The 27,933-nt window shown below is 36.2% G+C and overlaps 2 protein-coding genes and 1 long non-coding RNA gene across 7 annotated transcripts in view; 2 read left to right on the top strand and 1 right to left on the bottom strand.

The window, feature by feature from the left end:
* Positions 1-1,516: 1,516 nt before the first annotated feature.
* The window catches only part of LOC127454668 (uncharacterized), a 30,592-nt gene continuing 4,175 nt past the window's right edge, over positions 1,517-27,933 (bottom strand). For both annotated transcript variants that reach the window (XR_007899586.1, XR_007899585.1), the window contains 3 exons: positions 15,543-15,674; positions 2,808-2,940; positions 1,517-1,843 (listed from right to left, as the gene is read on the bottom strand). This is a non-coding gene — a long non-coding RNA (uncharacterized LOC127454668). The remainder of the gene's footprint in view (positions 1,844-2,807; positions 2,941-15,542; positions 15,675-27,933) is intronic.
* On the top strand, positions 2,493-11,878 carry LOC127454661 (protein rapunzel). Of its 4 annotated transcripts, XM_051722029.1 has the most exons (4): positions 2,542-2,560; positions 5,120-5,181; positions 7,402-7,607; positions 9,090-10,105. In XM_051722029.1, exon 4 carries the CDS (start codon positions 9,144-9,146, stop codon positions 9,825-9,827), a length of 684 nt encoding a protein of 227 aa, XP_051577989.1. In that variant the 5' UTR covers positions 2,542-2,560; positions 5,120-5,181; positions 7,402-7,607; positions 9,090-9,143; the 3' UTR covers positions 9,828-10,105. The 4 variants fall into 4 exon arrangements, with proteins under 4 accessions (XP_051577987.1, XP_051577989.1, XP_051577990.1 ...); XM_051722027.1 differs by lacking the exons at positions 7,402-7,607; positions 9,090-10,105 and adding an exon at positions 10,425-11,878 and having other exon boundaries at positions 2,493-2,560; XM_051722030.1 differs by lacking the exons at positions 2,542-2,560; positions 5,120-5,181; positions 7,402-7,607; positions 9,090-10,105 and adding exons at positions 5,191-5,209; positions 10,425-11,878.
* LOC127454655 (protein rapunzel-like) lies at positions 19,253-26,525 on the top strand. Its single transcript, XM_051722015.1, has 2 exons — positions 19,253-19,371; positions 20,867-26,525. Exon 2 carries the CDS (start codon positions 20,871-20,873, stop codon positions 22,050-22,052), a length of 1,182 nt encoding a protein of 393 aa, XP_051577975.1. The 5' UTR covers positions 19,253-19,371; positions 20,867-20,870; the 3' UTR covers positions 22,053-26,525.

Here is a 27,933-nt window from a genome sequence, read left to right as displayed (position 1 = left end):
ACTGAAAATGATAAATAAGCATTTTGTCTCAAGCTAAATGTGTTAATTTCAGGTATTTCCATTAGCTACACAAATTTGCAACTTTTAAAAATTAGATCAAATTGCCTTTAAATAAACAATTAAATTAAAAAAAACTTTAGACACAGCATGCAAAGGTCTCATGGATCAGGAACATTTTGCAGTGCGTAGTGACAAACAGGTGTATGCTGTTGTAGTTTTTAGTGCTATTTAGTGTTTTGGGAGAAAATAAAATTAAAGGAGCCTTTTACCCCACAGGGCCTTAAATAACATATGCCATTTTTATGCTTATGAGTCATACATGTGTCAACATTTAATCATAATCAATTGACTTGATACTTCCAGATGTAAACACACATCAAATAGACGTCTGGGTTATGGATGTGCTATCAGGAAATTGCACATATTGTGGAAATTGCCTTATTTTGCATTTGAGTTTATTGTAAATTTATGATGAAATACTTGTTGCTCGATCATATTTCTATACATTAGTTTTTTTTTTTGTTTTTGTTTTTTTTTAAAAAGCACACATGATCTCAAAAAACACATTTGACCATGCAACACAGTAGGCCTACATAAAGAAACATTTTACCTCTGTGATCATAAATATCTGTTGTGGAACATGCTGTGCAAAACGTGCCTTTTTATAAAAACTTAATAAAGCTGGACTAATTTAAAGGCGACTTAGCATATATATATATATATATATATATATATATATATATATATATATATATATATATATATATATCTAATAATTTCAAGTTCACTTCGAAAAAGGGACCAATGTAAAATATCCTAATTACTAAATTAGCGGAAAGGTTTGCTGTAAGCCATCTCGCCGAACTGCCGTAAGTGTCAGGTTAACATTTAGAGTGTTTTCGTTGTGTAGCTTACCTTGTTCTCATGGTGTCATGTCATAATCAGCAATCCGTCATGAGAAATTTGGCATGATTTCATGTTAGAGATGACTTAGTTTCAGATGTTTAACAGGCTGAAAAACGGTTACCACTTTTGTTTGGAATAATTACACATGGCGTCGGGCAGTTAACCGATGCCTATCTGAAAATAGTTTTGAGTTCTGTATGTAGCATATTGCGCGCCATGGTTGAAGGACACTGACACTTTGTTCGCCCTGGGACTTGACTTTTATTTATTGTAATTTTATCTTTTACTCAGAGCAACAATGGAACCGAGTATCCACTAAATATCAACCCACCAGCAAGCTATTGCTCTTGACATTCTTTTTGCAGTTTTTGCGCAACGCTGGTAAGCGTTTTTATTTTAATATTTACCCAAGCATGTTTAATGCTGGTTTTAGCTGAAGTTATATTTTAAGAGATGCAAACATTCTAGTGATCACTTTTTAACCACACGTTCTGTTTGCACCATTGCAGATAAACATGCTGTTTTTATGTCTAGAACGCATGCAATGTTGGCCACTTTCTGTACATTGCATTATGACATCATACAATTGATCACACATGAACTCATTGGGTTATTTAAAATGTCATACTTTTTGTTGGACAACATGCATACATTGTATCACATGTATTTAAATACTAGCCTAAACCACTTATGTTTCATTTATGTTTCATATAATCCAGCTCTCACACACTTCTTTGCTCAGGCCACATTTAAGAGGATCTCATCTTCTTGACTACTCTAACTTCTCCAGATATTCTCCAAATTAAATTCCTAATTGATTGTTATCAAGCTATTTTCATTGTTTGCTGCTCCTGTATCAAAAAAATGAACCATTTTGGAGAATGCTTGTTGTCTCCGGAGGAACAGTAGCTTGGAGACCTCTGTGCCATGAAACAATCTGTAAAAAGAGGCATCTAATGTTAAAGAGGTTTTTCATAAAGCACTGGTCAGATTCATATGAGTGATTCTATCCCTCTTAGTCAGTATCCCCCTAATTTATACAGCTCCCTTCTATCATCCTAGTAACAGGTGTCCTGTTTGGGCTCACACCCAGACCTTTGGAGAGCCATACTTTCTAACTCTGCTCTTGCATATCCAATGGATGGCTTATATTTCAGTAAGCTATTTTCATAAGTTTGGTTCATTCCAACCCTAAATTTCTTATTTAAAGATGTATTCCAACAAAAAGCCCCCCACCAACAGCATTCAGCCATTATAACCAATGGCAGTGCTTGGCATCTGGCCTCTTTGGAGACTCTGTGCGCCCTCAGCTGTCTACAGAGACACAGTTGGTTCTCTGTACTGACTATCTGACTGTTGGAAGGCTGGAATATTTGAATGTCATTGGGGGAGGCCATCTGTAGCTTGAGGAGGGGGCTGGTCAATAGGGGTTCATAGATGCCTCTGCAATGGTGCAAGTGGAGACTTGCATTAATATGGTGGCTAAAGGGCCCTTTTTGGGTCCCCAGGGCCTTCTAGACACCAGTAAAATGGTATAGTCCAATCTGGACACCCCTCCATACTGAGCTTAAATGGAAGAGCCTCTTTTGCAGTGTTTGCTGGGAAGAAGAACTGCAGTCGGATTGGGACTTTGGAAAGAGAGCAGTCTGAAGAGGTGAGTGTGGCTGTGTTCCCCAATGGCCAGGCTATTAATGGATGGATGGGCTAATTGAGATGCACATTGGATCCATGTAGGCCTGTATATGGATTTTTACTGGTCTAACATGATGTACAATGCTGAAAATGCTTAGCTTGAGCAAGGAAATATGAAGGGAGCTGCTAGGGGGAGCTATAACTGGGCAAACAGCAGCTAACTGAAAAAGATCCACTCCAGATGGGATGTAGACTCTTTAAATACTCACATTGCTTGAGAAAACACAGGAGGGTGTTGTGTTGTTGTGTTTTGTCTGGATAACGTTGCTTTGCAATTGTTCTGTCTTGGTCCCTTGGCTGCTTTTCCTAGAGAATTGCCCAAACTGACAAACAGGCAATGGTCTATAAAAGAAAGAGAGGAAACTGTTAATTATGGTACTTGAATAATGAAAAAGGCATTTAAACATGATATAACCATATAAATCATATGCTTTATTGTGTATTTGTGTGATTTTACAAGAAAAGTATGACAGATTAGCTTCTCTGAGAATTTATTTAGAGATTTAAAGATGGCCGCTCCTCAGAGCAGTGAAAGCTCTTGGACAGTTTACTTCCTGTATCAGCCAAAACTCTGCATTGTTTATCATTGCTCAAGCATATCAAACTTTTTTCAAATAAAACTGCGAGAAAAAAGTAATCATCTTCAACAATTATGTAATTAATGATCAAAGTTATGACTAGTAAGCATGATTGATTTGTAGAAACCTTTAGGATGCAAGACTCTGGCCTAAACTAAGTGATTACTAAGTCAAGAAGTCTAACTCTCTGGGATTTGGGAACTGTTTTGGGATTAGTTAAGTGTAAAGTATTGATTTGTATATGATTAGTCTTTTCTGAGCCCCCCTCTAAGGTTTGACATGGACTAGTGCTAGTTTAAAGCACAGCACCGCTTTTGATCATTTATGTTTTCAATGTCCACAGACACTAACTTTCTAAAATGATGTTGAACTGGTGGTGCTGCAAACACATTTTGACCTATCAACCCTTTTAGTGATGATAATATCAACCAATAGTGATCCATAATTCGATTTTATGTCAGTTTCTTCTTGGAAATGGAGGAAAGTTTATATATTATACCTACTGTACATAAGTGAGCTATTCAGTTAATATAAATAAACCTAATCATTCTTTAATCTTTTTAAATTAACATCAAATGGATAAAGATAAATTGAAAAGGTTAAATGAAGAACAAATAGTAGGATTGAAGATGAACAGTTGTTGCAACTTTGATGTTCAAAGCCTAAAACCATTCAGCATTTAAAGGGTTAAATTTTCGCCCTCTTAGGGGCATTACAGTAAATGGCACCCTTTTACTTTGAGCTACTGTCTGGTGTTTTTGACAGAAACCAAAAATGTAAATTACTGCCCCCTGTGGATGGATCAAGAAAAAGGGCAGTATCTCCAGTAGTGGGTAGATGGGAAAAGGATGAGCATGGTCCTATGCATTTTGTCTTTCATTCATTCTTTTGATCCATAATGTATTGGTCCTCAAGCTCTCAATTCTGTCAATCACAGTCAACAATTTGACACTAAATTAATTTGGACCCCTAAAGACAGCTGTATACAACTTGCATATGCTTCATAGATGTCTCTTGGCAGAGAAATTTGAAATTCTAAAGTTACTATCATATCTCAAGGCAAAACTCTACTAAAGTCTTTACAGTTTAGGTTTGTAGACTTTCAGATAGCTGAAATGAGCTTTGAGTCATACTGTTTATAGTTTTGCAGGGTTTTTATGCCATACTATTCCTGTTACATATGGAAGTTTTGTTATATTGAGTTCTCCAATCCCAGCTAAATATGCAAGAACAATTATAAGTAAGCCATCAGTCACTGCAACATTGGCTTAATTTAAATTAAGCCAAAGTTAAGCTGTAATTCATAAAGTTGATATCTTTTATATAGCCTTGCCCCTACACTCAATGTCAATGTCCCCACTTGCTCTCTGCAGTCTACGATCATTCACTTTGTCTGTTCCTCTTTGATGGAATGAGTTTTTACCTCCTTACGATCTGCTGAAACTATCTCAACGTTCAAGAGCCAGTTGAAAACACATCTATTCAATGAGCACTTAACCAATCCACACTAACTATTTAATAATAATAATAATTTAAAAAAAAATGGTCTATATGTTTCTTCTGCACTAGCTTCTATACTACTCCAGCTACTCTGAGAACTTGGCAGTGCGATACTGCAGAGATTGTTGACTTTTTGTTGACAAATTGCTTGCTACGTTACTCATTTGTATGTCACTTTGGATAAAAGCATCTGCTAAATGACTGAATTTAAATGTACACTCAGAAAGAAAAGTACCGTTTAAAGTACAAAGCCGTCACTGGGGTTGTACCCTTGTTTTGGGTACATATTCTTACCTTTAATGTTAACAGAGGAACAAAAAATATAAATGTCCTGAGGGTACAATTATGCACTGTGAAGAGTAAAGAGTATTTTTGTAAATGGACAAAAAACAAAACAAATTATCAACAGGCTACTGATAGTATTTTGACTTCTGTTCTATCAGGTACTACTTGGAAAGAAAAGCCAAGATCTCCATTTGGGATATCCATTCCTTGCCACTGCAACGTAAGAGTTCATTTTTCTGTCTTAACTGGTAAGAGGTGGCATCCATTCTCTGTTAAACAAAGCAAAAAATGTAACCATTTACTTTGTGTGTTTGCAAAATGAAACCACACAAAGCCCGGATCACGCTATGTAGCCTCATCTGTCATGAACTTGACTTGACTCCCTTGCAGCTGTTTTTATGGCAGTTGACACACAGTTGCCAGACAGCCTATCAGCTTATACATCTGTTCATCCTTTGTTTTATGGTCAGTGGTATTTTCTCACTTAACCAGATAAGCCACAACAGGAAATACTGTACCTGCTTCCTACATTTTTACACAAACAGTGCTGTGGAAAAGTATTTACCCCCATTCTGATTTCTTCTGTTTTTTTGTCTCATACTAAATTGTTTAAAAAATTAAAAAACAAAGGCAATATGAGTAAACACAAAATACAGTTTTTAAATGATAATGTTATTTATTGAAGCAAAAAAGTTGAAAAAGTATTTGCACTTGTTACTAAATCCCCAAATCTATGAAACTGCATTCATAATGGTGTGGACTGGACACACCAAGGCCTGATTACTGCAAGCCCTGTTCAATCAAATCAACACCTAAATAAAAAAAAATTCAGCAGCATGAAGTTGGCTAAAAGGTCTCACATATTAGCACACTGCCAAGGTTGAAAGAAATTCCAGAAATAATGAGGAAAAAGGTGATTGAAATACATCAGTCTGGGAAGGGTTACAAAGCTTTTTCAAAGGCTCTGGGACTCCAAAGAACCACAGTGAGAGCCGTTATCTCCGAATGGGGAACACTTGACACAGCAGTGAACCTTCCCAGAAGTGGCCGACCTTCCAAAATTCCTCCAAGAGCACAACCAGGAAGTCACAAAAAAGCCAAGGACAGCATCCAAGGACTCATCCAGGAAGTCACAAAAAAGCCAAGGACAGCATCCAAGGAACTGCAGGCCTCTCTTGTATCAATAAAGGTCACTGTTCATGACTCCACTATCAGAAAGACACTGGGCAAAAATGCCATCCATGGAAGAGTGGCGAGGCGAAAACCAGTGCTAACACAGAAGAACATTAAATCTTGTCTGAATTTTGCCAAAACACACCTTGATGATCCTCAAATCTTTTGGGAGAATGTTCTGTGGACTGATGAGTCGAAAGTGGGATTGTTTGGAAGACAGGGGTCCCGTTACATCTGGTGTAAATCAAACACAGAATTCTACAAAAAGAACATTATACCTACGGTCAAGCATGGAGGGCGACTTGCAATAATTGAGGGGAACATGAATTCTGCTGTCCTCCAGAAAATCCTAAAGAAGAACGTTCAGTCATCAGTCTGTGAGTTGAAGCTCAAGCGCATCTGGATTATGCAGCAAGACAATGATCCAAAGCATAGGAGTAAGTCCACCTCTGAATGACTCAAAAGAAGCTAAATTAAAGTTTTGGAGTGGCCTAGTCAAAGTCCTGACTTAAACTCGAATGAGATGCTGTGGCATGACCTTAAATGGGCAGTTCATGCTCGAAAACCCTCCAGTGTGGCTGGAATAAAGCAGTTCTGCAAAGAAGAGTGGGCCAAAATTCCACTACAGCGTTGTGAAAGACTGATCTCCAGTTATCAGAAGCATTTGGTTGCAATTGTTGCTGCTAAAGGTGGCACAGCCAGCTATTAAGTTTAAGGGGGCAGTTGGTTTTTCACATGGGTGATATAGGCGTTGGATAATGTTTTCGGTTCAATACAAAATGTATATATTTTAAAAGTGTATTTTGTGGTTGCCTTTGATTTATGTTATCTCATTTGAAGATCTAAAACAAATTAGTGTGAAAATACATAAAAATTTGCAGGATGGGGGCAAATACTTTTCCACAGCACTGTATGGCCTCATTCATGAAACACGACAGGAAGTATTGTAGTGTAAAAACTGTTGCATTGTATTAAATGACAGAACGGTTTTACAAACAGTTTACACATTCATTTTACACGTGTTTCTAGAATGAGGCCCATAAACAATTTTTCCACAGATAAACTGTATTTTTAGACTCAGACAGTAGTATTAGTGGACTGAACATCAGAATTTCCTTATCTATTTTTACTCAGACAAACTAAACGTGCTGTTATTTACTCATCGGCTCCCTAGTTCTTCATTAAGCGAAAGATCGATTTCTGAATTTGGCTGAATGCATTGCAGCCATTTTCCATGCAGAGGGGTGTGTAATGCATGTGTGTTCAGTACTGACAGATTGCTGGAAGCTGCACACTGGTTTTCCCTCTTCCTAAGCCAATCAGCATCGCTTTGGTATGAGTCACTACAACACCCTGCCCTTATAGGGCAAAAAGGGAGGGGCTGTTTCTCAGTCAGGACAGTGAAATGGTGGCTGCTTGTACAAACACAGCAGCAGCACCATTAGGAACTGAGCAGCTACAGACGCATTACAGGTAAGATTGGTAGCTTAACCCTCTTTCTTGTTCTCAGATTTACTAAATGTGCATCCTATGACATGAATTTTTAATAATTTTGCTGCTAAATTTGTGGTGTAATTGAATACTTTTGCTGTTTGTTTATCTACCTTGTCTTGAGCTAATTCTGTTAGCCTGCTTATGGGCCATGCCCTTTTTCATCATTCAGTCAGTCGAGAAACCTCATTCAGTGTACCGACAGAGACAGCTGCATGTTATAGAAAAAAATCTGCTGCATTTGGAAAAAATCCTTTAGGTTAAAGTAAGAAAACATGAGTAAAACCACAAGCATGACATCATTCATTATTCCATGTGGTTTACTAGATATGTAAAACTCGAAGTACTTATGAACTGTTTTTGTTGTAGAATTACCAGTTTTCTTTGTTTTTCTGTGCAAATTGGTTTTGATTAGTGAACTGATAAATTAATCCCTTTTTTATGTAATTATAATATTCCTGAAAACTTCCTTTCTCAAAGCACAAAGTCCTGTAAACCAAATGAAAGGATGTCAATTATTACCCATTTAATCTTAGGTTTAAAGTTTATATATTTTATATAGCATTGCCTTTAATGTGAATTTTAAAAAATATATATATTTTTAAAGGGTATAAATGGAATACCATGACACTGTAGTTTCAGAACTGGACAGCAACCTATTGCACTCGTAGAAAGAGAACAAATCAACCTGGTCTCGTAGAATCACGTGACAGTACCTACATTTTTGCTAAATGATTTTTATGTGTCTCATTGTACGTATCGCGGCTTTTTTGGGTGAAATAAACACTAGAGGTGCTATAACATCAATTACTTTTATTCCCTTAACACAAATCACAAATAAAACGGCATTTTATCAGTTCAGAAACAAATGTTTTGCCCTGTTACTCACACAATGCTATCTTATGACATCCAAACACATTTTAATATTTGCATCACATAACCAACTGCATTTATAAGTTTGTTCTTGAGTCATCAAATTACAAGATAGATCAACTGATAAAGCATTGCGCTTGCAAAGGACCGGGACCTGGGGACCACGCAAGTCGACACATGAGCCAAAAATGTCATAGTAGCACCACAAAATGACATTTTTGCTTCAGCAATTGATTTTTTTCCATCTTGCATTTGCTTCTTTTTGCACTATTTGTTAGGTTTAGGGTTGGGAGGCAGGTTTTGTTGATTTAAAACGGTTAACTTTACAAACCTCATCTGTTTGGGAGAGAATTGTACTTCCTTTCAGCGACACTCAGTGGACATTTCACCTCAGAACTGCCACGATATGTGTAAGAAACCACGTAATAGCATTTTGGAAAAATGTCGCCAAATTCACAGAATTTTCATGAGATCAGGCTAAGCATGCCAAGTTCAAACTTGAACGCTAAGGACAGACACCAAGTTGTATCATTATGGTTTTGCTGTTTTTTAAAAGGTTCATTAAGAATGTATTTTTTCCTCTCATTTCAGAATCAAACAAGACTGAAAGACTTTGGGACCAAAGCTCAAGGATCAAACCCATCTATGGCAGACAAACAGCAGATCAAAGTGACTGCAGTCAAAGTGCTGGGCTATGTGGAGAAGATCTCGTCCTTTGCCGCCTCCATAGATCCTCTCTTTGGGATCGTGACCTCTGTAGTTGGGGTGGTTAGGAAAGGCCTAGTTGATGAGGAGGATCAAGAACTGGACAAGGACTTCAAGCAGATCCATGAAAAGCTGGAAAAAATCTCGGAGAAGAACAAGCAGACACTTCAACAGATCCACATTGACGAAATCAACGAGACGTTTGGTAAATATGAGGAGTTCATCAAGCACCAGTATGGAGCTTTCAACACCATGGTGGAAAGAGTAAAGCAGGATCCTGACAACTCGGATCATCACATGGAGGAGTTTGTGAAGATCTATGAGAGGGACAAAAGTGACATGAGCTTAGATGTGTTTTATCGTGGTGTGATGGGCTCTGGGGCTCTTTTTGGGAGGCCTATGCTGAAGGTGTACCTGGAACACTGCGACAAGAACAGAAAGGTGATGGAGGCTAGGTGCTCTCACCTGGCTCACCTGTTCTACATTGGTCTTATGGCACTAATGGCCTACACCTCTGTCACCGAAGATGACGAGGATGAAGTGAGAGACAAATGGGCCCAAAGGGTCATTGATATTCAAGCAAAGATGCAAGAAGCTCTGGACCAATGTACAGAGGAGAAGTGAAGGCGGAATGTTGCACTGAAAGATTGCATTGACAAATCCATTTTAGATTTCTGAAAGTTTGAATCAGGAAGCGTAAATTGTGGGTAACGGGGCGTAAAGTGGGTCATTTTTAAATGCAATACTAGAGTGTCCCTGTAGTGCAATGTTCTAGACATGTCTTAGCCAAAGCCTTTTTGTTCTGCTTTCCATTCCTTTTAAGCATGTTGCAGGTCATTATTATGTGAATGTGTATGTAACATCTGAATCTTTGACGTGACATACAATTATTGTTTGCTTTATTATGTTTTGTGGACTTCTTTGCGCAATAAATGTAGATATTTTTCTCTCGAATTGTGGCAGTTAGTCAATCTTATAAAATATGATTTATGTCTAGTCATTTCATGACATGAGCGCACAAAGGGCTGTGATTTACTCACGGATCCAGGTGAATATAGAAATTGCACTGATTTGCATTAAATGCAAACTCGCCCGACGTTTTCAGAGACTGGATTGCCATGGTTGGTCAGTCTACTCTTAAGCCTATCTGGGAAATAAATATATCGTGCTTTTAGAAGAAAGCAGAATTACTTTGAACTTGTCATCTGATTCCTTCTTCAGGTGAACATCATCATTAAGAAGAACTTTCTCCAGTCGCAATGGCCGATCATGAAATATTTGAAGACCCCGAAAAGCTGAAGAGAGGCCTTATTAAAGTTCTTGAATGTGTGGCCACCATCTCCTCCGCAGCAGCGGTGGTCAATCCCATTTTTGGCGTTGCTGGCTCTCTCATCCGGGTGGTGCTGCACCATGTGGATGATGAAGATCTTCAGAAACTCAAACGGGAATTCGGGAGCGTCAATCGAGCCCTGGATGACATTTCGAGGAAGAACCATCAAGCCCTGCTGCAGATCAGGAAGGAAACATTAGACAAACAGTACCACGAGGTTGAAGAAAACATTAAGAATCAGTTCCGCAAATTCATGGAGATTGTGGAGGCGAATCCAGATGCCCTGCAGCGCAAGAAAGATGATTTCGTGGAGAGTTTCATGAACGACAAAGATGACCAGAACATGTACACGCTTTATGAAGGTGTAATCGGGAAGAGGAAGCTCTTCAGTCAGCCCATTCTGGAGGTGTACTGGAAGCATTCACATGGTGACCGCTACGTCATGGAAAACCTCTGCACTCGACTCGCCTACCTGTTCTGCATTGGTTTCATCGCTCTTATGGGCTATTACGGCATCATAGGGGATGACTTGGAATCTCGGAATGAGGAGTGGGAGGAGAATATGAAGAATGTGCAGGAGAAGATGCAGGAGATGCTGATGAAGTGCAAATGATTTATCTCAGCGTTCTGCACAATCAAAACCTTCATGAAAATACTCTTTGTTGCCTTCTTAAGTTTGTGCTTTTGCTTTCCTTTAGGTTTCATTATCGACCTGCAGCTATCTAATGCAGCATTACCGTCCCGATGACGGCAGGTTATGCTGACATGTATATATGATGATATGGCTCCCTGTAATGTTTTTTTTTTTTTTTTTTTTTCATACCAGGATCACACATTTTTATGGCTTGCTTTACATGACAAACATATTTTACAGTTTAAATGCTAAACTCTATATATATAAAAAAAAATGTGCACTAATTGTGAATATATAAGGCATTCAAAAGTAGTCACACACAAAAATCAAAATGGCTTCCTGTTCTATAATTTAGGTTTTTTTTTTGGTTTTTTTTATATTCTCACAGGATCACAAATCTTTAGGGCTTGCTTTAGTTTAACACTACATGACAAACAAATGTTACACTTTAAATGCTAAACTGTACTTTATAAAAAGATACATGCAAACAGCTCAAAAGTGCATAAATTGTGAATATATATATAAGGCATTCATTAGCAAAGTCACAGATAAAAATGATCATAATCACCTTTAACACTACATGATGAACATGAATAGAAATCCTGAATAAATATTTAGAAAATAAAGAGAGAATGTAAAGACTGAAATGTATCTAGCTGTCTATCTGGACGTCCATCTGTCTGTGCATATTAAAATCAAAATTTCTTTCAAGGAAGTTGTCATGTTTATTGTTATTTTTGTATTTGACATCTCAATGTAAGGTTTCTTTTAGCATTATTTTGATCTTATTTTGGATTCATGAAGCGATTCTGATGTAACTGTCAGTAATAAATTACTACCTTCAAAGTCATTTTCTATCTTAGAAAATAGCCACCATTTAAAGCAAGAGCAGATACCTGAATACAGTAATCCATAACAAATATATTTAATAGATATTTAGTCAAATGTTGACACACTTGGCTGAATTTAAGTGTCTTATGATCTTAATGACATTTTGATCATATATATTCATGCTTAAATGCTGTGAAATTGTATTATTATTATTATTAATTTAATGGATGCTTTGGAGTGGCAAGTGAAGGAAAAGCATCCCAGGTGGCACCTTATTAAATTGGTTGAGTGTTCAGAGCTGTAATCTAGGCAAAGTGTGGCTTAAATATTCATGTTATTATATACAGGTGCATCTCAATAAATTAGAATGTCGTGGAAAAGTTCATTTATTTCAGTAATTCAACTCAAATTGTGAAACTCGTGTATTAAATAAATTCAGTGCACACAGACTGAAGTAGTTTAAGTCTTTGGTTCTTTTTATTGTGATGATTTTGGCTCACATTTAACAAAAACCCACCAATTCACTCTCAACATATTAGAATACACCATAAGACCAATAAAAAAAACATTTTTAGTGAATTGTTGGCCTTCTGGAAAGTATGTTCATTTACTGTATATGTACTCAATACTTGGTAGGGGCTCCTTTTGCTTTAATTACTGCCTCAATTCGGCGTGGCATGGAGGTGATCAGTTTGTGGCACTGCCGAGGTGGTATGGAAGCCCAGGTTTCTTTGACAGTGGCCTTCAGCTCATCTGCATTTTTTGGTCTCTTGGTTCTCATTTTCCTCTTGACAATACCCCATAGATTGTCTGGTGAGTTTGCTGGCCAGTCAAGCACACCAACACCATGGTCATTTAACCAACTTTTGGTGCTTTTGGCAGTGTGGGCAGGTGCCAAATCCTGCTGGAAAATGAAATCAGCATCTTTAAAAAGCTGGTCAGCAGAAGGAAGCATGAAGTGCTCCAAAATGTCTTGGTAAACGGGTGCAGTGACTTTGCTTTTCAAAAAACACAATGGACCAACACCAGCAGATGACATTGCACCCCAAATCATCACAGACTGTGGAAACTTAACACTGGACTTCAAGCAACTTGGGCTATGAGCTTCTCCACCCTTCCTCCAGACTCTAGGACCTTGGTTTTCAAATGAAATACAAAACTTGCTCTCATCTGAAAAAGAGGACTTTGGACCACTGGGCAACAGTCCACTTCTTCTCCTTAGCCCAGGTAAGACGCCTCTGACGTTGTCTGTGGTTCAGGAGTGGCTTAACAAGAGGAATACGACAACTGTAGCCAAATTCCTTGACATGTCTGTGTGTGGTGGCTCTTGATGCCTTGACCCCAGCCTCAGTCCATTCCTTGTGAAGTTCAGCCAAATTCTTGAATCAATTTTGCTTGACAATCATAAGGCTGCGGTTCTCTCGGTTGGTTGTGCATCTTTTTCTTCCACACTTTGTCCTTCCACTCAACTTTCTGTTAACATGCTTGGATACAGCACTCTGTGAACAGCCAGCTTCTTTGGCAATGAATGTTTGTGGCTTACCCTCCTTGTAAAGGGTGTCAATGATTGTCATCTGGACAACTGTCAGATCAGCAGTCTTCCCCATGATTGTGTAGCCTAGTGAACCAAACTGAGAGACCATTTTGAAGGCTCAGGAAACCTTTGCAGGTGTTTTGAGTTGATTAGCTGATTGGCATGTCACCATATTCTAATTTGTTGAGATAGTGAATTGGTGGGTTTTTGTTAAATGTGAGCCAAAATCATCACAATAAAAAGAACCAAAGACTTAAACTACTTCAGTCTGTGTGCATTGAATTTATTTAATACACGAGTTTCACAATTTGAGTTGAATTACTGAAATAAATAAACTTTTCCATGACATTCTAATTTATTGAGATGCACCTGTATATATATATATATATATATATATATATATATATATATATATATATATATATATATTATTCCAAAAAATAAAATAAAAATAAATAATTAAAAATACTGAATAGACTTCCTGGCAGCTAGGAACCACTGCTTGATGCTATTAGCCAACTTGTGTGTGCTGTCATCTGCCACTACATGCCAGTAAAAGACCACAGGCTGAGCTCAGTGTTCTGCTAGTTCTGTCTGTTAGAATTCCCAGTCAGATTTAGCTGCTTAGGAATGGCCCATCAGCCAAAAAAAAAAATAAATAAATAAAAAAATAAATACATAACATAATGAAATATTTCTTATCTATAAATTGCTTGCAAAAAAAAAAAAAAAAAAAAAAAAAAAAAGAAAAGAAAATTGACCTGTGACGTAACAAAATGATGAAGCTCATGAATAATAATGATTCTCAAATAATTTCTAATTGTTTCCAGTTTCGATAAATAGTCTATTTGATGTACCGATCCAGAGATACGGTCTGTAGAAGAGTATTTTATCATTTTTCAACTGGGGTTGACACCCGTCCCGTAAAATACGGGATCGTCGCATATTTAAAGATAAAATGATGCGTACAGTATTGAATCAATACGGGACGCGATTTGTCCCGTATTTAAGCTGGTCAGATGGCTTTACGGTGAAATCGTTCCAGATCGCGAATTTAACATTAATGTAAGTCGGAAAATTTGCCTACTGTGGGTAAGGGACCGTCTGAAAAGTCCACACATTGTGCTAAAACGTGCTAATACTGTGGAGGGTGTGGTAAGGGACCGTCTGAAAAGTCTACAAATGGTGGTAAAACTGGAGTTTTTTCTATATAAATGTTCAATAAGATCAAACAATGTATTAGTACAATCATAAAGACAAGTGCAGGTGAAGGAAAAAAATAAAATAAAATAAATAAAATGATTAAAAAATTACAAAATATGTATAAACCATCCAAAATGTATACACAAATAAGATAAAGAATAAGATATATTTTTAACATATGAATGATGTATTTTTAAAAAAAAAAAAATGTAAATTTTTTTTTTTTTTTTTTATAAGTCATGGGTCAGGAAAGTTCTCATTTTAGCATATAAGAAAGGATATACAATTTTTATTAATAACGCATATTAACTCAACACATTTATTGCTAAAACTGTGGAGGATGTGGTTAGGGGCCATGATTCCCCCGTTTAAGTGTCCCTTATTTTAAAACTTTAAAAGTGGCAACCCTATTTCCAACAAACAGTCAACATAACATTAAAAATAAAACCTAATGCAGCATTGCCATTTGTTATAACACACATGAATGAAATGAAAACTCCTACTAAAGATGGAGATGTTTCCTTTGAATTAGACACATCCCATATGTAAGACATATGGAGACAAAATTAACCATTGCAAAAAATAGTGGGGACACTATTTTGCTCATAGTGTGTAACTGCAACATTTACCAGCAGGAGCTAATATTGTGTAGTCTAATGATCATTTAAACAATTCTTATAGATTTCCCTTACAAAATATTTCTGCTGTTCAGTATTAAAGCCTGAGTAGATTTGTCAGAGAAAAACACAAGTTGGTCAGAAATGGAAACTTAAAAGTACAAAAACGATAATAAGAGTGTTACATTACCAGTTGTGACACCACGGAAGACAGAAGCTCTTTAGTCTTGTTCAGCACCATTACACGTCATCTGACAGAAGATTCTTGCATCAAGTCGGAGAGGCATTCAAATGGACATATGAACATATGGCTATATGGAATCTGAAAAAAATATTTAAAGATGTTTAAATATGTTTGCTAATTTGCATATGTGTTTTACATCACACTCAGAGTAAAACAATGCATGCTTTAGAGATTAATATAAGACTAATATTATTCAGTTTTGACAAAGAGTCTTTTCTCTTATGGTAAAACTTTCTTGAAGACCCTTTGACTGCAGTAGACTAACATTGAAGGAGGGACCTATATTGGGTTATAATGGTGCAAATATTCAACGAAAGACTTTCAGGTATGTTCCTATATAGAAATTGACTTTCAAAAATAAACCTACCTTGAGAAATAGTCCCTGGAGTAAAAATTTTGATAACTACTCGCAGTATTCTCATTATATTAGTTATAACATCATACTAGATTTGTACGTTTTCTGAGTAAAATGAGAGCGGTGCTTGCCTGTGCAAAAGTTTTCACCATGAAGCAAGGGTGTTGTAGTGCTGCTGAGGAGCTCTGAGTGTTGCCAGGGACCCGAGCCACATAGGGACCACAATTATATAGACACTTGTGAGTGGGCTCTTTTAATTAAGTTGAGTAAGCAACCCAGAAACACCCTAGCAACCATCCAGAATATCCTAGAAACCTCACAGCAACATGCTAAAAACACTCAGAACACCTCAGCAACTACCTAGCAACGCCCCGGCAAACACCCACAATACCCTTGCTTTGTAGTGGCAACTTCTGCACGGGCAAGCCCCACTCTCATTTTCCTCAGAAAATGTACAAATCTAGTATGATATTAAAACTAATATTATGGGAAGACTTTACTCCAGGGAATATTTGTCAAGGAAGGTTTATTTTTGAAAATCAATTTATATTTACGCACATAACTGAAAGTCTCGACCACAAAAAAGATGTTGAACATTTGCACTGTTAATGCAACATGGATATTTTATAACATTCCCTGGGTAAACTGTCACAATGGGAACTTGCTATTTATTGACACTGATTTGAGAAGAAGCATACACATGCGTAGACGTTGTATTTTGGCTTCACTATATGCAACGCATAATTTCATTTCATTTAAACCTACTGATCTCAGTTCAGGAGAATCTGGGCTGTCAGTAAAGGGTTAAACTTTCGTTGTACGGATTCATGTGACCAAACAACATGGCGCCAATCATAGCAGAGTTTGTCTTTGGGAGAGACTCCAACAAAACTACATCTGGTAAGAAACCTAATTAAGTTTTTACATTGAAACCTGTTTGAGTCAAAAGATTAGAGTCTCTATTTTCATCCAATATACTATTTTAAAAATGTGAGCGATTTATCACGAAATAGCACGCTACTAAACACAATGTACACTAATGTGTACAATAGCACAAGGTTTTCATTAGAAATCCTATATTTACTGTGCACTTTCACATTTGAGAAAAAAAAAAAATAAATATTTCAGAGGCTTTCTGTGGATTTAGGATAAAAATACAGTGCATTTCGAACTGTTCTGAGACCAGTGCAAACAGACAGCACACTGAAGGTTAAGTCATTCACTAAATAGGGAGCAATGGAGCAAGGGAGCTTTCCTATGCAGCCAAGTGCATTTCAGGCTGCAGATGATGTTTGAACCACTCAACATGGTTGGCAGACATGGGAGAATGGTAATCAGGTAATTTTGAATTTATCATGTATAATTTTATTTTAACATGGTTGGCAGTGATTGGACGATGCTGGCCATTACCTGTATCAGAATTAATTATGCTCATTTCTGATTGGTAAAATGCTTCAGCACCTGCTGTCATTTGTTTGTTTGACAGTGCAAAGAGAGAACATTGAGATTTTGTGGCAAAAGTAGAAAAAAAAAAACATTGTAAAATATAAGGCAAATCAAGTCAAATTATTTTGATTTGTAGCTATAGTTTTTTATTTGTGCTTTTCCCAATACACATTGTTCCAATGCAGCTTTACAGAAACTCAGCTGTAATGTCTGTAGCATCTCAAAAACAAAAATAACCAACACTCCTGGAAACATAATAAACAATATGATAAAAAATAAATTGGTATTATTTATCATTTCATTGCACAGCTTAGTCCCACTGTCCACATACTGTATGTGGACAACGGTTTTTAGGAAAAGTATTTGCTCTAGAATTTATTTATTTATTTTGCATGTTTATCAGCTGCTACTTTGCAAATCAAAAAGTGAAATGGAAAATGCACACAGCAGTCATGCACAGGTCTCAGGCGGATATGTAAAAAGTAAGTAAAAGTAAAAAAGTGAAAATGCCATCTCCCACAACAGAGCTGTGTTTGAAAAGAATTACAGGCTTCTTCGTGGCTTTTCAGCTAAATTGAAACAGTAAAAAAATATGAAACACTCTACAGTTCATTTAAAAAATTAAATAAAAAATATATATATATAAAAATGGGAAAAGGTAATATACAAAAATATCAATCAATTGTTTTGGCCAGTTCAGTCCAACCTTTAGTTTACAGTAAAATCCATGTGGTTTACCCTTGTTTTAACATTTGCCCTGCCCTATTTCTGGTTTGGGAAACAGTTACATTCACAATTATAATTTCATTCTAGGGAAAACAAGCAATTTTGCAATTGGACTTACTGAAAATTTTTTTGAAAATCTTATAGTGACTGAGATATATCTCTTTTCTCCATGTGACAACCCAGTCTCTCTTATAATATTATAAGGATCAGAATATAATGCAATGGGTCTATATGAATAAAATATTTGGTATCAAACAATAGACTGCTCTGTAAATAAATAAATACAAATCTACATACAAAAGCATTTTATGTGGGTCCCAAGAGGATATACCTCATTATGTTCTGCATCTCATTTCCAAACGTTTGTTTGTAGACTCTTTGGAAATAAATGTGTCGACCACTTTATGTTCATGTATAGGCTATGTACAGGTGATTTCAGAACGACCACGAAACAAATATAATACATATAGCCTACATTAATTAGCCTGAATGTGCGCGACGAAGTAGACTATATTGGACGCAACCAAACTGAAAGAAATCAAACTCAGTACCCTCGTACGATTTTATGATTTATGTATCGAATCCTCCTTATCAGCACACGGGCAGTTAAGTAAACAATAAAGCTCAGAGTAGCTATTAATAAACAGCTCTGCCTTAATAAAAAAAATTGCATGAATGCAAATAGCTCATAATGTGCAATTTTGCTATATTAAAACATTGCATACTGTGTAATCCAAAATAAAACTAGTTAAACACTTTAAAACATGAGTAATGTGTAAAATACCTGCCATCCCTGTGTGGAAAATATCTGCGCATGTTTCTTGTGGAGCTGCTCCATGTTGCGCACTGCGCGCAATATTCCTCTTGATAAACAATCATTACGCTGCGGTTTTCTCTACAAACATCACGAAACAATTCTATATGTTATCAAATTATGAATAAAACACAAGGCTGGATCAATACCGTCAAATATGAGCCATTTATCCAACGGTTGCCAATGGCTTTCCAAAACCTAACGCATCCTCAATGCGCGCACGTCTCTCTCTCTCTCTCTCTCTCTCTCTCTCTCTCTCTCTCTCTCTCTCTCTCTCTCTCTCTCATATATCTATCTATCTCTCTCACTCTCTCTCTTCATTCCACACTCACTCAGATCATCACAACTACCTTCCTCGAGCCAAAACCTGGGGGAATTTTCTGAATTTCGGACACACGTTGAGGTCTTTCCAGCAGCTGTTCATCCTGAAAGGCGTGAGAAACCTGTTTTAAACATTTTCTGGTCGAGTAAATGCTGTGATGCGCATATAGGACACTTAAGAGACGGACTGCATTATAGAGCTTTATAACGCATTTCTAGGTGTGTCATTTAGGGGAAAGAACATGACACATTGAGTCGTGCCATTTGTCGTTGTTAAACAACATTATTTTAAAGTGCATGTCGCATTATTTAAATCTAAATGTGATCAGTGGTTTAGATGAGGCCTAGACTTGGTTTTATGTGATTTGGTCATAAACGTGCATGAAGGTTTAAAATGGAGATAAAATGGAAATGCTAATTTGTTATCTTGTAAACGTTGTGATTTGCTGTGATTGTAAAGATTTACAGAAAATCTAAAAAATAAATAAAAAAAATAAAACTTAAAAAAAATACACACATAAAAATATTTAAGTCTGTTTTCATGATTTTTATGAGGTCATCCATTTCAGTTGTATGGCAAATTTCTATCAAACTAAATTGAGTAATTTTTAAATAATGTAAACATTATGAATTAAGCAAGGCTAAAGTCAAACAAGGCTAAAGGCCCTGCCCAGGTTAAAAGGCACTTTTTATTTTACTTTCTGAAAAAACATTAACTAGCAACAAAAATCTACCACAGTACCTTCCAGATTCCATGAGGTCATGGCATGCAGTGTCTAAAGGATGACTTTGAGGTCATTTGATCTAACATTTAACATATTTTAAAATATTGCAAATTGTCACATTTTGAGACAAAGTACTTATTTGTCATTTTCAGTTCATTGTGATAAAATCAATAGTTGTTTCAATAGTCAAAGGATATTAGATGGGGTAAAAGCAGGCGCTAAAGGCCCCCCATAAAACACAACGTTTTTCTTAAGTGGAGGGAATAGATTGTTTTAATGAAGAATGTTCAAACTGGGCTCAGATTGACTGATTCAGTTACAGTGGAGATTACTTCTTAATTTGTTACTCAAAAAAGCATTTTGTTGTCTCAAAGTATTTGCATTAATTATTATGTTACTATTGTTCCTATGTCATTATAACCCCAGACAGAAAAGCTGAAGTGAGTTCATTCAACATAAAAAAAAATACATAAATTACATTTAAATAATAAAATTAAACTATTTGTATTTTATTTTTTTGTAAAAGGTGGCTAGGGGGCTTTTACCCCCACTTGGGGTAATCAATGAAAATACATTCTAATCAAAACAACCTTCATAATTATTTCACACAAAGTATGTTGCCCCATCAATAAAAAAATAAATAAATAAATAAAATAAAAAAAAAATAAAATAAAAAAAAGGGTATCTTAAAAGCATTTTGAATAAACACAATTCATCTTTCTGTCTGTCAGGGGTCTGTACTGTATTAACAGTAGGAAACTAACTTTTGCAGACATTTTATTTTATGTTATGCAACTTAAATTACTAAGGTTTTGTAATCTATCAATAAAAGTATATAACATAATTAAAAAATTAGTTTCATTGTAAGTGTGTTTGTTTTTAGAAAAATGTCCAGTCCACTAGAGCGGGTGGTAGCCCAGAAGAAGGAGGCCATTGAAGCTGTAATGGAGATGTTTGAGAAGGGAGCTGAGGTTCTGGCCAGCACTGTAGGAGAGTTATGTCCTCTTTTTGAAGCTGCTGCACCAGTTTTGAGGCTGGTCTTGGACAACGTGGAAAGCAAGGAGGTCACATATGTCAAAGATCAGTTTCTAGTTGTGAGGAGCAAATTGGATGTTCTCTCATTTCAGCTGGAGGACATCAACTGTGAGATAAAGAAGGGTTGCTTGGATTCTCAGTTCTTCTCTGTGGAGGAGAATATATGCAACCAGTTTAGAAAATTTATGGACATTCTGGAGGCCAATCATGATTACAAAGAGGTCAGAAAACGTGTGTTCTTGCAGCATTTTCCCCGATCGAGAGGAGAGAATAACCTCTACATACTTTATGATGCTTTGATTGGGAACAGCACATTTGGAGAGCCAATTCTGGATGTAGTGGAACAATATGGTGCCAGAAACAGGAGGGTCCTGGAAGACTTCTGTGTAAGGTTGAAGGAGCTTCTCTGCTTGGGAATAATTGCTCTACTGGGATATTGTTTCCTTAATCTGGGTGAAGAGGCAGAGCAGGAGAAGATGCAAGAGTGGAGCACCAAGATCCAAGTAATTGAGATGAAAATGAAGGAATCCATCGAGAAATGTGTGAATTCCTTTCCAGAGCAAGCTGAACTGGACATCCAGAGGCTTATGAAGGAAAGAGAGAGTGGGAACCTCCAGGAAATGGCCAATGAACTGCTGGACTTCCTGGCCAAGAAGTACGACTGGGTGAGCTGGTCCATCCGTGTCATTACTAACTTGGGCAAAATTCGTAACTGGAGAGCTGGAGAAAACTTTCAGTCTATGGCCGGCCAGAAATACTTTGAAGTATCGCAAGGAACTGAAACCATCCTGGTGGTGTCCTACTGCAGCAACCCTCAACCTGTGCCAAATGAGAACATAAAAGAAACAATGGAAGGTCCTGCTAAGAAGGGAGATGCCAAAGCTGTAGTTGAGGTTCTGGAGAAGCAGTTAGCTGGGTTTTTGGTTCATGCTGTCAGTCGTCACAAGGAAAGCTTTGCTGTGTCGAATTTTCCTGAAGATTGCCACTACTGGGAGAAACATAAGAATGTGAATCTGTGTGTGCATTCAGAGTAGACATAGAAAGGTGATTCTGAAAGAGGATCATTATTGTGATAGGCAGTACTGAATCATTTTAAATCATGCTAGATGTCCACAAATATACTATTACTTTTGCACTTTATCCATGGTCTATGGCTTATATGGCATTGTTCATTGTCAGCTTGCAATCAACTGTCTCTAACAAACATGAAGTTACTTAATTTATTGTACAATAATTCACCACACACTAATTCTTCAGACTAATCTTAAATAACCATCATCATGTTTGTCTAAAGTAAAAAGGCCATCTGTGTTGCACCAAAAAATTACAACATAATTTACTGACAAATTACAATGTCATAATTTACTCACCATCATGTTTTCCTCATAAACTTGTATCATGTTATGCAATAAATGTATAAATGTGTCTGTCTGAAATCCTCCCTTTAAACAATATCACACATCAATCTGAATGTTGCAGTGAATTTGTGTTATAATGGTAGAGGTAAGAATAGTAAATGGTTTTTGGACCAGAAAAACTATATTTTTAAGATGCCAAGCCTAGGAATGTGGCCTTTGTGAGAGTGACCTACATACTATAGTGCTGACAGAATAAAAGTGCCCCATCAACCATGAAAACAGGCCAAGACTTCCCATGAAACAAGTCTGTTTGCCTTTTCTCAGAGGAGCACAAACTGCAAATGCTAAGCGAGAATTTTTTTAATGTTATTTATTTCCAATAAATATTTTACAGTCAATAGTTCACATGCATTTCTATGATACACCACTCAGAGACACATTTAATTACTGCTTTTCTATGCAAGTCAGCATCTTCTGGTCAAGGGGCTGCTGACAAGCTCCATAGTGCTGCAATCAGCTCACTAGTTGTTAAGATCACTGAGGTGCAGAATGAGGGAACGATCCATCATTTTATACTCACAAGGGAGAATCCATTTTCATTCTATTGCACCTTCTACTGAGGTGCATTTCTAGCAACCTGGTCTAACAGAATCACATTACTATACCTACATTTTTGCTAAATAATTTTTTCGTGGCTCGTTGTACGCATCGTAGCTGTTTTCTTGTGAAATAAACACTAGAGGCGCTACAACAACGACTTTTATTCACATTCACAGACATCACGAATACAACGGTAGATTATCAGTTCATGAACATTCACTCTTACGACATCAAAACACTTGTAAGTGACCTGTAAGTTGTAAGGAGAAACATTTTAACATTTGCATTTTATATGCCAACTAAATATACAAGCTTATTCGCAGGGTTGGGGAGTAACGAAATACATGTAACGGGAATACGTATTTAAAATACAAAATATAAGTAACTATATTCCACTACAGTTACAATTTAAATCATTGGTAATTAGAATACAGTTACATTCAAAAAGTATTTTGATTATTGAAGAGATTACTTTGCATTTTATTGTCATTTGTTTCATTTAATATTTAGTCCTTTCAGATGGAAAACATTTATACATATAAATGATGTGATCCAAAGTGCATTTGAACAGCGGTGAAACACTTTCTTATGATGTGTTACATTCATACGAGCAGACAGAGAAGTAAGTTTGAAGTAAGTTTGGAGCAGAAGAAATAGAAATAAACCTTGTGTAAATTGTCAGCTTTACGCTAAGCTAAAATGCTATTTCTAGCCATTTTACATGCACGTTACCAGACACGATCATATTTTCTTATCAAGAAAATTCACATTGGATCATAATTTCTTTTTTTCTAGTAAGACCTTTGATATTAGGGCAAAAGTCATATTCTTGATAAAAAAATTTTATTGTTTTCCTGTAAAAATATCTAAAAATCCTTAAAATAAGATCAGTTTGATTTATCTTGTTTTAGAAACAACACTGCATAAGATATTTTGGTTTTTCAGAGAATGTATTTTTAACATGTGTATTTTGTCATACTGTACTGGCAGAATTTTTATAGTCAAAACAAGTGAAAAAATCAACCAGTGCTGAAGAAGTAATCCAAAGTATTTAGAATACGTTACTGACCTTGAGTAATCTAACGAAATACGTTACAAATTACATTTTACAGCATGTATTCTGTAATCTGTAGTGGAATACATTTCAAAAGTAACCCTCCCAACCCTGCTTATTCCAGCGTGATCAAACTGCACAACACAAAGGACCAGGGTTCGAGTCCTGAAGAGCACGTAAGTCGAAACTACAGCCAAAAGTGTCATAGTGTCTTTCTCAAAATTCACCACAAAATGACATGGTTGCTTCAGCAATTGTGTTTTTCAATTGCTTTTATGACGCTATCATTTAGAATTAGGTTAAAGGTTTAGGATGGGTTTGGATTTGATGATTTAAAACTCAACAAAGCATTTACGTTCAAAACCTCATCTGTTTGGGAGGAAATTCAAATCGCTCTTAGCACCACACAATGGATATTTCACTTCGGAACTGCAGCAATACATGTAATGAACCACGTAATATAAACGTAGCCACATAATTTTAATGAGATCAGGCAGATTTCTACTGTAAGTTAAAATGATAGTTCACCCAAAAATTTAAATTCTCTCATCATTCAGAATCTTTAGAAGTGTGTTCTGCAGAAGATAAAAAAGTCATACACATCTGGGATGGCATGAGGATGAGTAAATGAGAGAATTTTCATTTTTTGGTGAACTATTCCTTTAATGCTAAAAATACTCTTTTTTTTGTTGTTGTTGTTGTTGTAAAAAGGATATTGTTTGAAACTATACTCAAAATTACTGACATGGAATTAATATAGAAAGCAACATACCATGTTGTTACAGAACTCATTTTATCCTTAGCGAACTTCCTTTTGTGGAAGGTGGAAATCGTATTAAAACAATAAGCCATAATCGAGACATTGTGTTAAAGTGATTTTACAACAGGAAAGGAATGTTCATCTAAAACCAGCTTAACCATGGTCAAATCACTGTAACACAATGTAAACAAAGGCAATGCTGTATAATAAAAGAAAGCAATGTTAAATTTGCCACTATTTGGAATTGTCTATTCATCCACCAATTAATAATGTTGATTAGCTTAACTGAAGGATGTTTACATTTGCAATGCAATGATGCATTAATGTACACTCCAAAAAATAGCTCTATGGCTGAACTTGACTAAATCGTGGACAGTGGTTCTACATGATTGAAATGAGTTTTCTTAACTTAAAATTAATATGTAATCTCCACACAGACCCTTTGCATAAAAAGAACTTAGTTGAATTGGGTAAACCTAACAAAATTAGACGTGTCGATGTAACTCAAATAAATCTCTTATTTATGTATGTACTAACTAGTGAAAGTGGATGTTAGCATGCTATATACATGCTGATTGGATACACTACAAAGTGTAATTTAGTTACCATGCTATGGTTAACACAGCATTTGCTTAACAAATTGAGTAATCTATTTCATGCGTGACACCCACTTGTTCTCATCATTAGCTCAAGCTCCACTCTTCACCATAATACTCCAACATTAAAGAAGATCTTCTAAAACTCAACATAACAAAACATTAAACACTAAATAGTGTCCCCCTTTATATTCATCTTGGACAAAAACATAAAATAATGTTCACTTTCACAATGTTTACTCTCCCTTTTGAGTCTCATGCAAAGCATTCTGGGAAATGAAAATCCCCTGCCCAGTTTGTTCAATGCTTCATTAACACCACAAAAAATATTCATGTAGTCCCAACTCAAATGGATTAAGTAAAATTTTACTTCACAAAACTGAATGGATATAATGCAAGTAGTGACAAAATGTTCTAGAAGTCTGTTGCTTAAGTTCATTTTAATTAAGTAAACTGAACAAGCAGCAAAATTCCTTTATAGTAGAATGTGTGGCCACAGATGTGCATTTATCTGCATTTTGAATTTGAATGCCAAATATCATAACTATCCATTTTATGGTAAGGTTTAACTATACATATTATAGAAGGGTCCTGGAATTTTTTAAGCAAGGGTTTTCAAGATGTTCATGCTCCTGTGTCAGAGACTGAACAGAAAATATGGTTCAGCCAATAGCAGCTTGTATATTCATTAGAGGTTGAGGCTTGTGTCCTGGTTGAAGCTATTGATCATGTGGCTTCCATCTCTGATGTGGCTGAACCTTAAACCTATCTGTTACCAAACCAAAACAAATGTATAGGATTCCATTATGACGAACTTGAGTTTTGCTGGACCACAATAAATCATGTTCTTTTTAAGAGAAATGTTTGAAACTTTTTAAAATAAAGACAAATGAAACCACAACCATCTCCAGAAAAGGACATCAGTCAATATCAATATTTCATAAACAAATGAGTGATTTTATGAAACGGAATATTATAGTAGTGCCAGGGGTGGTCGATCATGCCTCACTCCGACTGAATCTGCCAATCACAGCCTGAGTTAATGACATTACCTATTCATCAGAGTACACCATCGACCGGCCTGCTGGCTTTAAGTGCCCTGATCTGATAAAAAGCATTAAAACATTTGTACTGTGACACACACCAGCTCACCTTCAGCAGCCATATGCACTGCCTTTATCCTTTCCTTCTGATGTATCTGATTGTGCCTCTAAAACTATTTTTCAGCTTACAAAAACAAATGCCATCTTATTATTATTCACAAAATGGTGATGCTTTTTGGACTTCATTTCAGTCTCAAACTAGTCTTGTGCAGCCATACCTTGGACTAAATGCAATACAGTTTGTTCTGGCCAATGTCAGATTGACATGGAAAATAACCAACCACAGGTTTTTTATTATTATTATTTTTTTATGTGCTGTTTGAGGGCAGGTTTCTCTGATAAAGATCATACATTTAAACGAAGGCTAATTTAAATCGGTTAGCAGTCTTTATGAACAGTGGTACATAAAACACTGAAAAAATATGGGAAAATGTACAGTGTATAGACTTTTAGAATTACTGCCTGTCCAACAGTTCTGCTTGTGAATATCTAATTAACGTGCTATCAAGTGCCTCAAATAGTATCTTTCAAATATTTGACTTCACTAACCTGGCCAAATCTAGTGGGTATACACAAGGTTTTTGGTTATATATAAGGTTAGAAAGCAGAAAGATGTGAAAAGTCAAGAACTAAACCAACATGTATTTTGAGATCAGATGCACAAACCAAAGCAATTTTTTGGAAACTTGCCTGTTTAGATGCTCAAAAAATGATCAAGCTCAGGCAAAGATTTTATTTAAAGAAATAAAATAAAGTCTCAGTGTCATTCTTTGTAAGCAAGAGGTAAATTACACTCTGATTATACTCATGGGCTTATTTCATTCTGCTTGTTCACAAAACCATTAGCGTATTACAGTTCTAATCGGTATATTGATCTTGGCTCCATCAGCGTTCTCTCTCGTTTCACACAGTGTGTTCTAGCCTCATAGCATAATGCTGTTTCCTCGGTTTCTCTTTATTTCTCTCTATCTCTTCTGACCTTTCTGAAGGTCAACCGTGTGTTCTTCTGCAAGTATGTGTATGTGAAGTCACCAGAAAATAATAAAAGCTTGTGACAGCAGCACTAAGATTGTGATGACAATAGTAGTTGTTTCACTTTTTGTTTTTTCCTGCAGAGTTTGCAAAACCAGAATAGTTGGATTGTACTACATAACGGTGGCTTTAAACTTGTTTTAGGACTTTAATTTTATACTTGACAAAATGGCGACCTAACACAGCAACAATATTGTTTATTCTTCAAAAGTAAACCAGTATGTTCCAATGTGGCCATAAACTGTGTAGGCCCAACAACATAACATAAGAAACAAGCTAACACGTCTTTTTAACGCGAAGCTTGGGCCCCCTCCACAAAAGTGCATGGTTTAAACTGGTTTGACAGGTACAGTCATTTTTTTTTTTTTTACTTGTCACGCAGAATTACAAGGTAATTTCTTTCTCTGCATTT

Source organism: Myxocyprinus asiaticus, chromosome 16 (genome assembly GCF_019703515.2).
Source record: "Myxocyprinus asiaticus isolate MX2 ecotype Aquarium Trade chromosome 16, UBuf_Myxa_2, whole genome shotgun sequence".
Lineage (NCBI taxonomy): Eukaryota > Metazoa > Chordata > Actinopteri > Cypriniformes > Catostomidae > Myxocyprinus > Myxocyprinus asiaticus.
The sequence above is the reverse complement of the archived record's forward strand: the minus strand, read 5'-3'. Positions and strand labels throughout refer to the sequence as shown.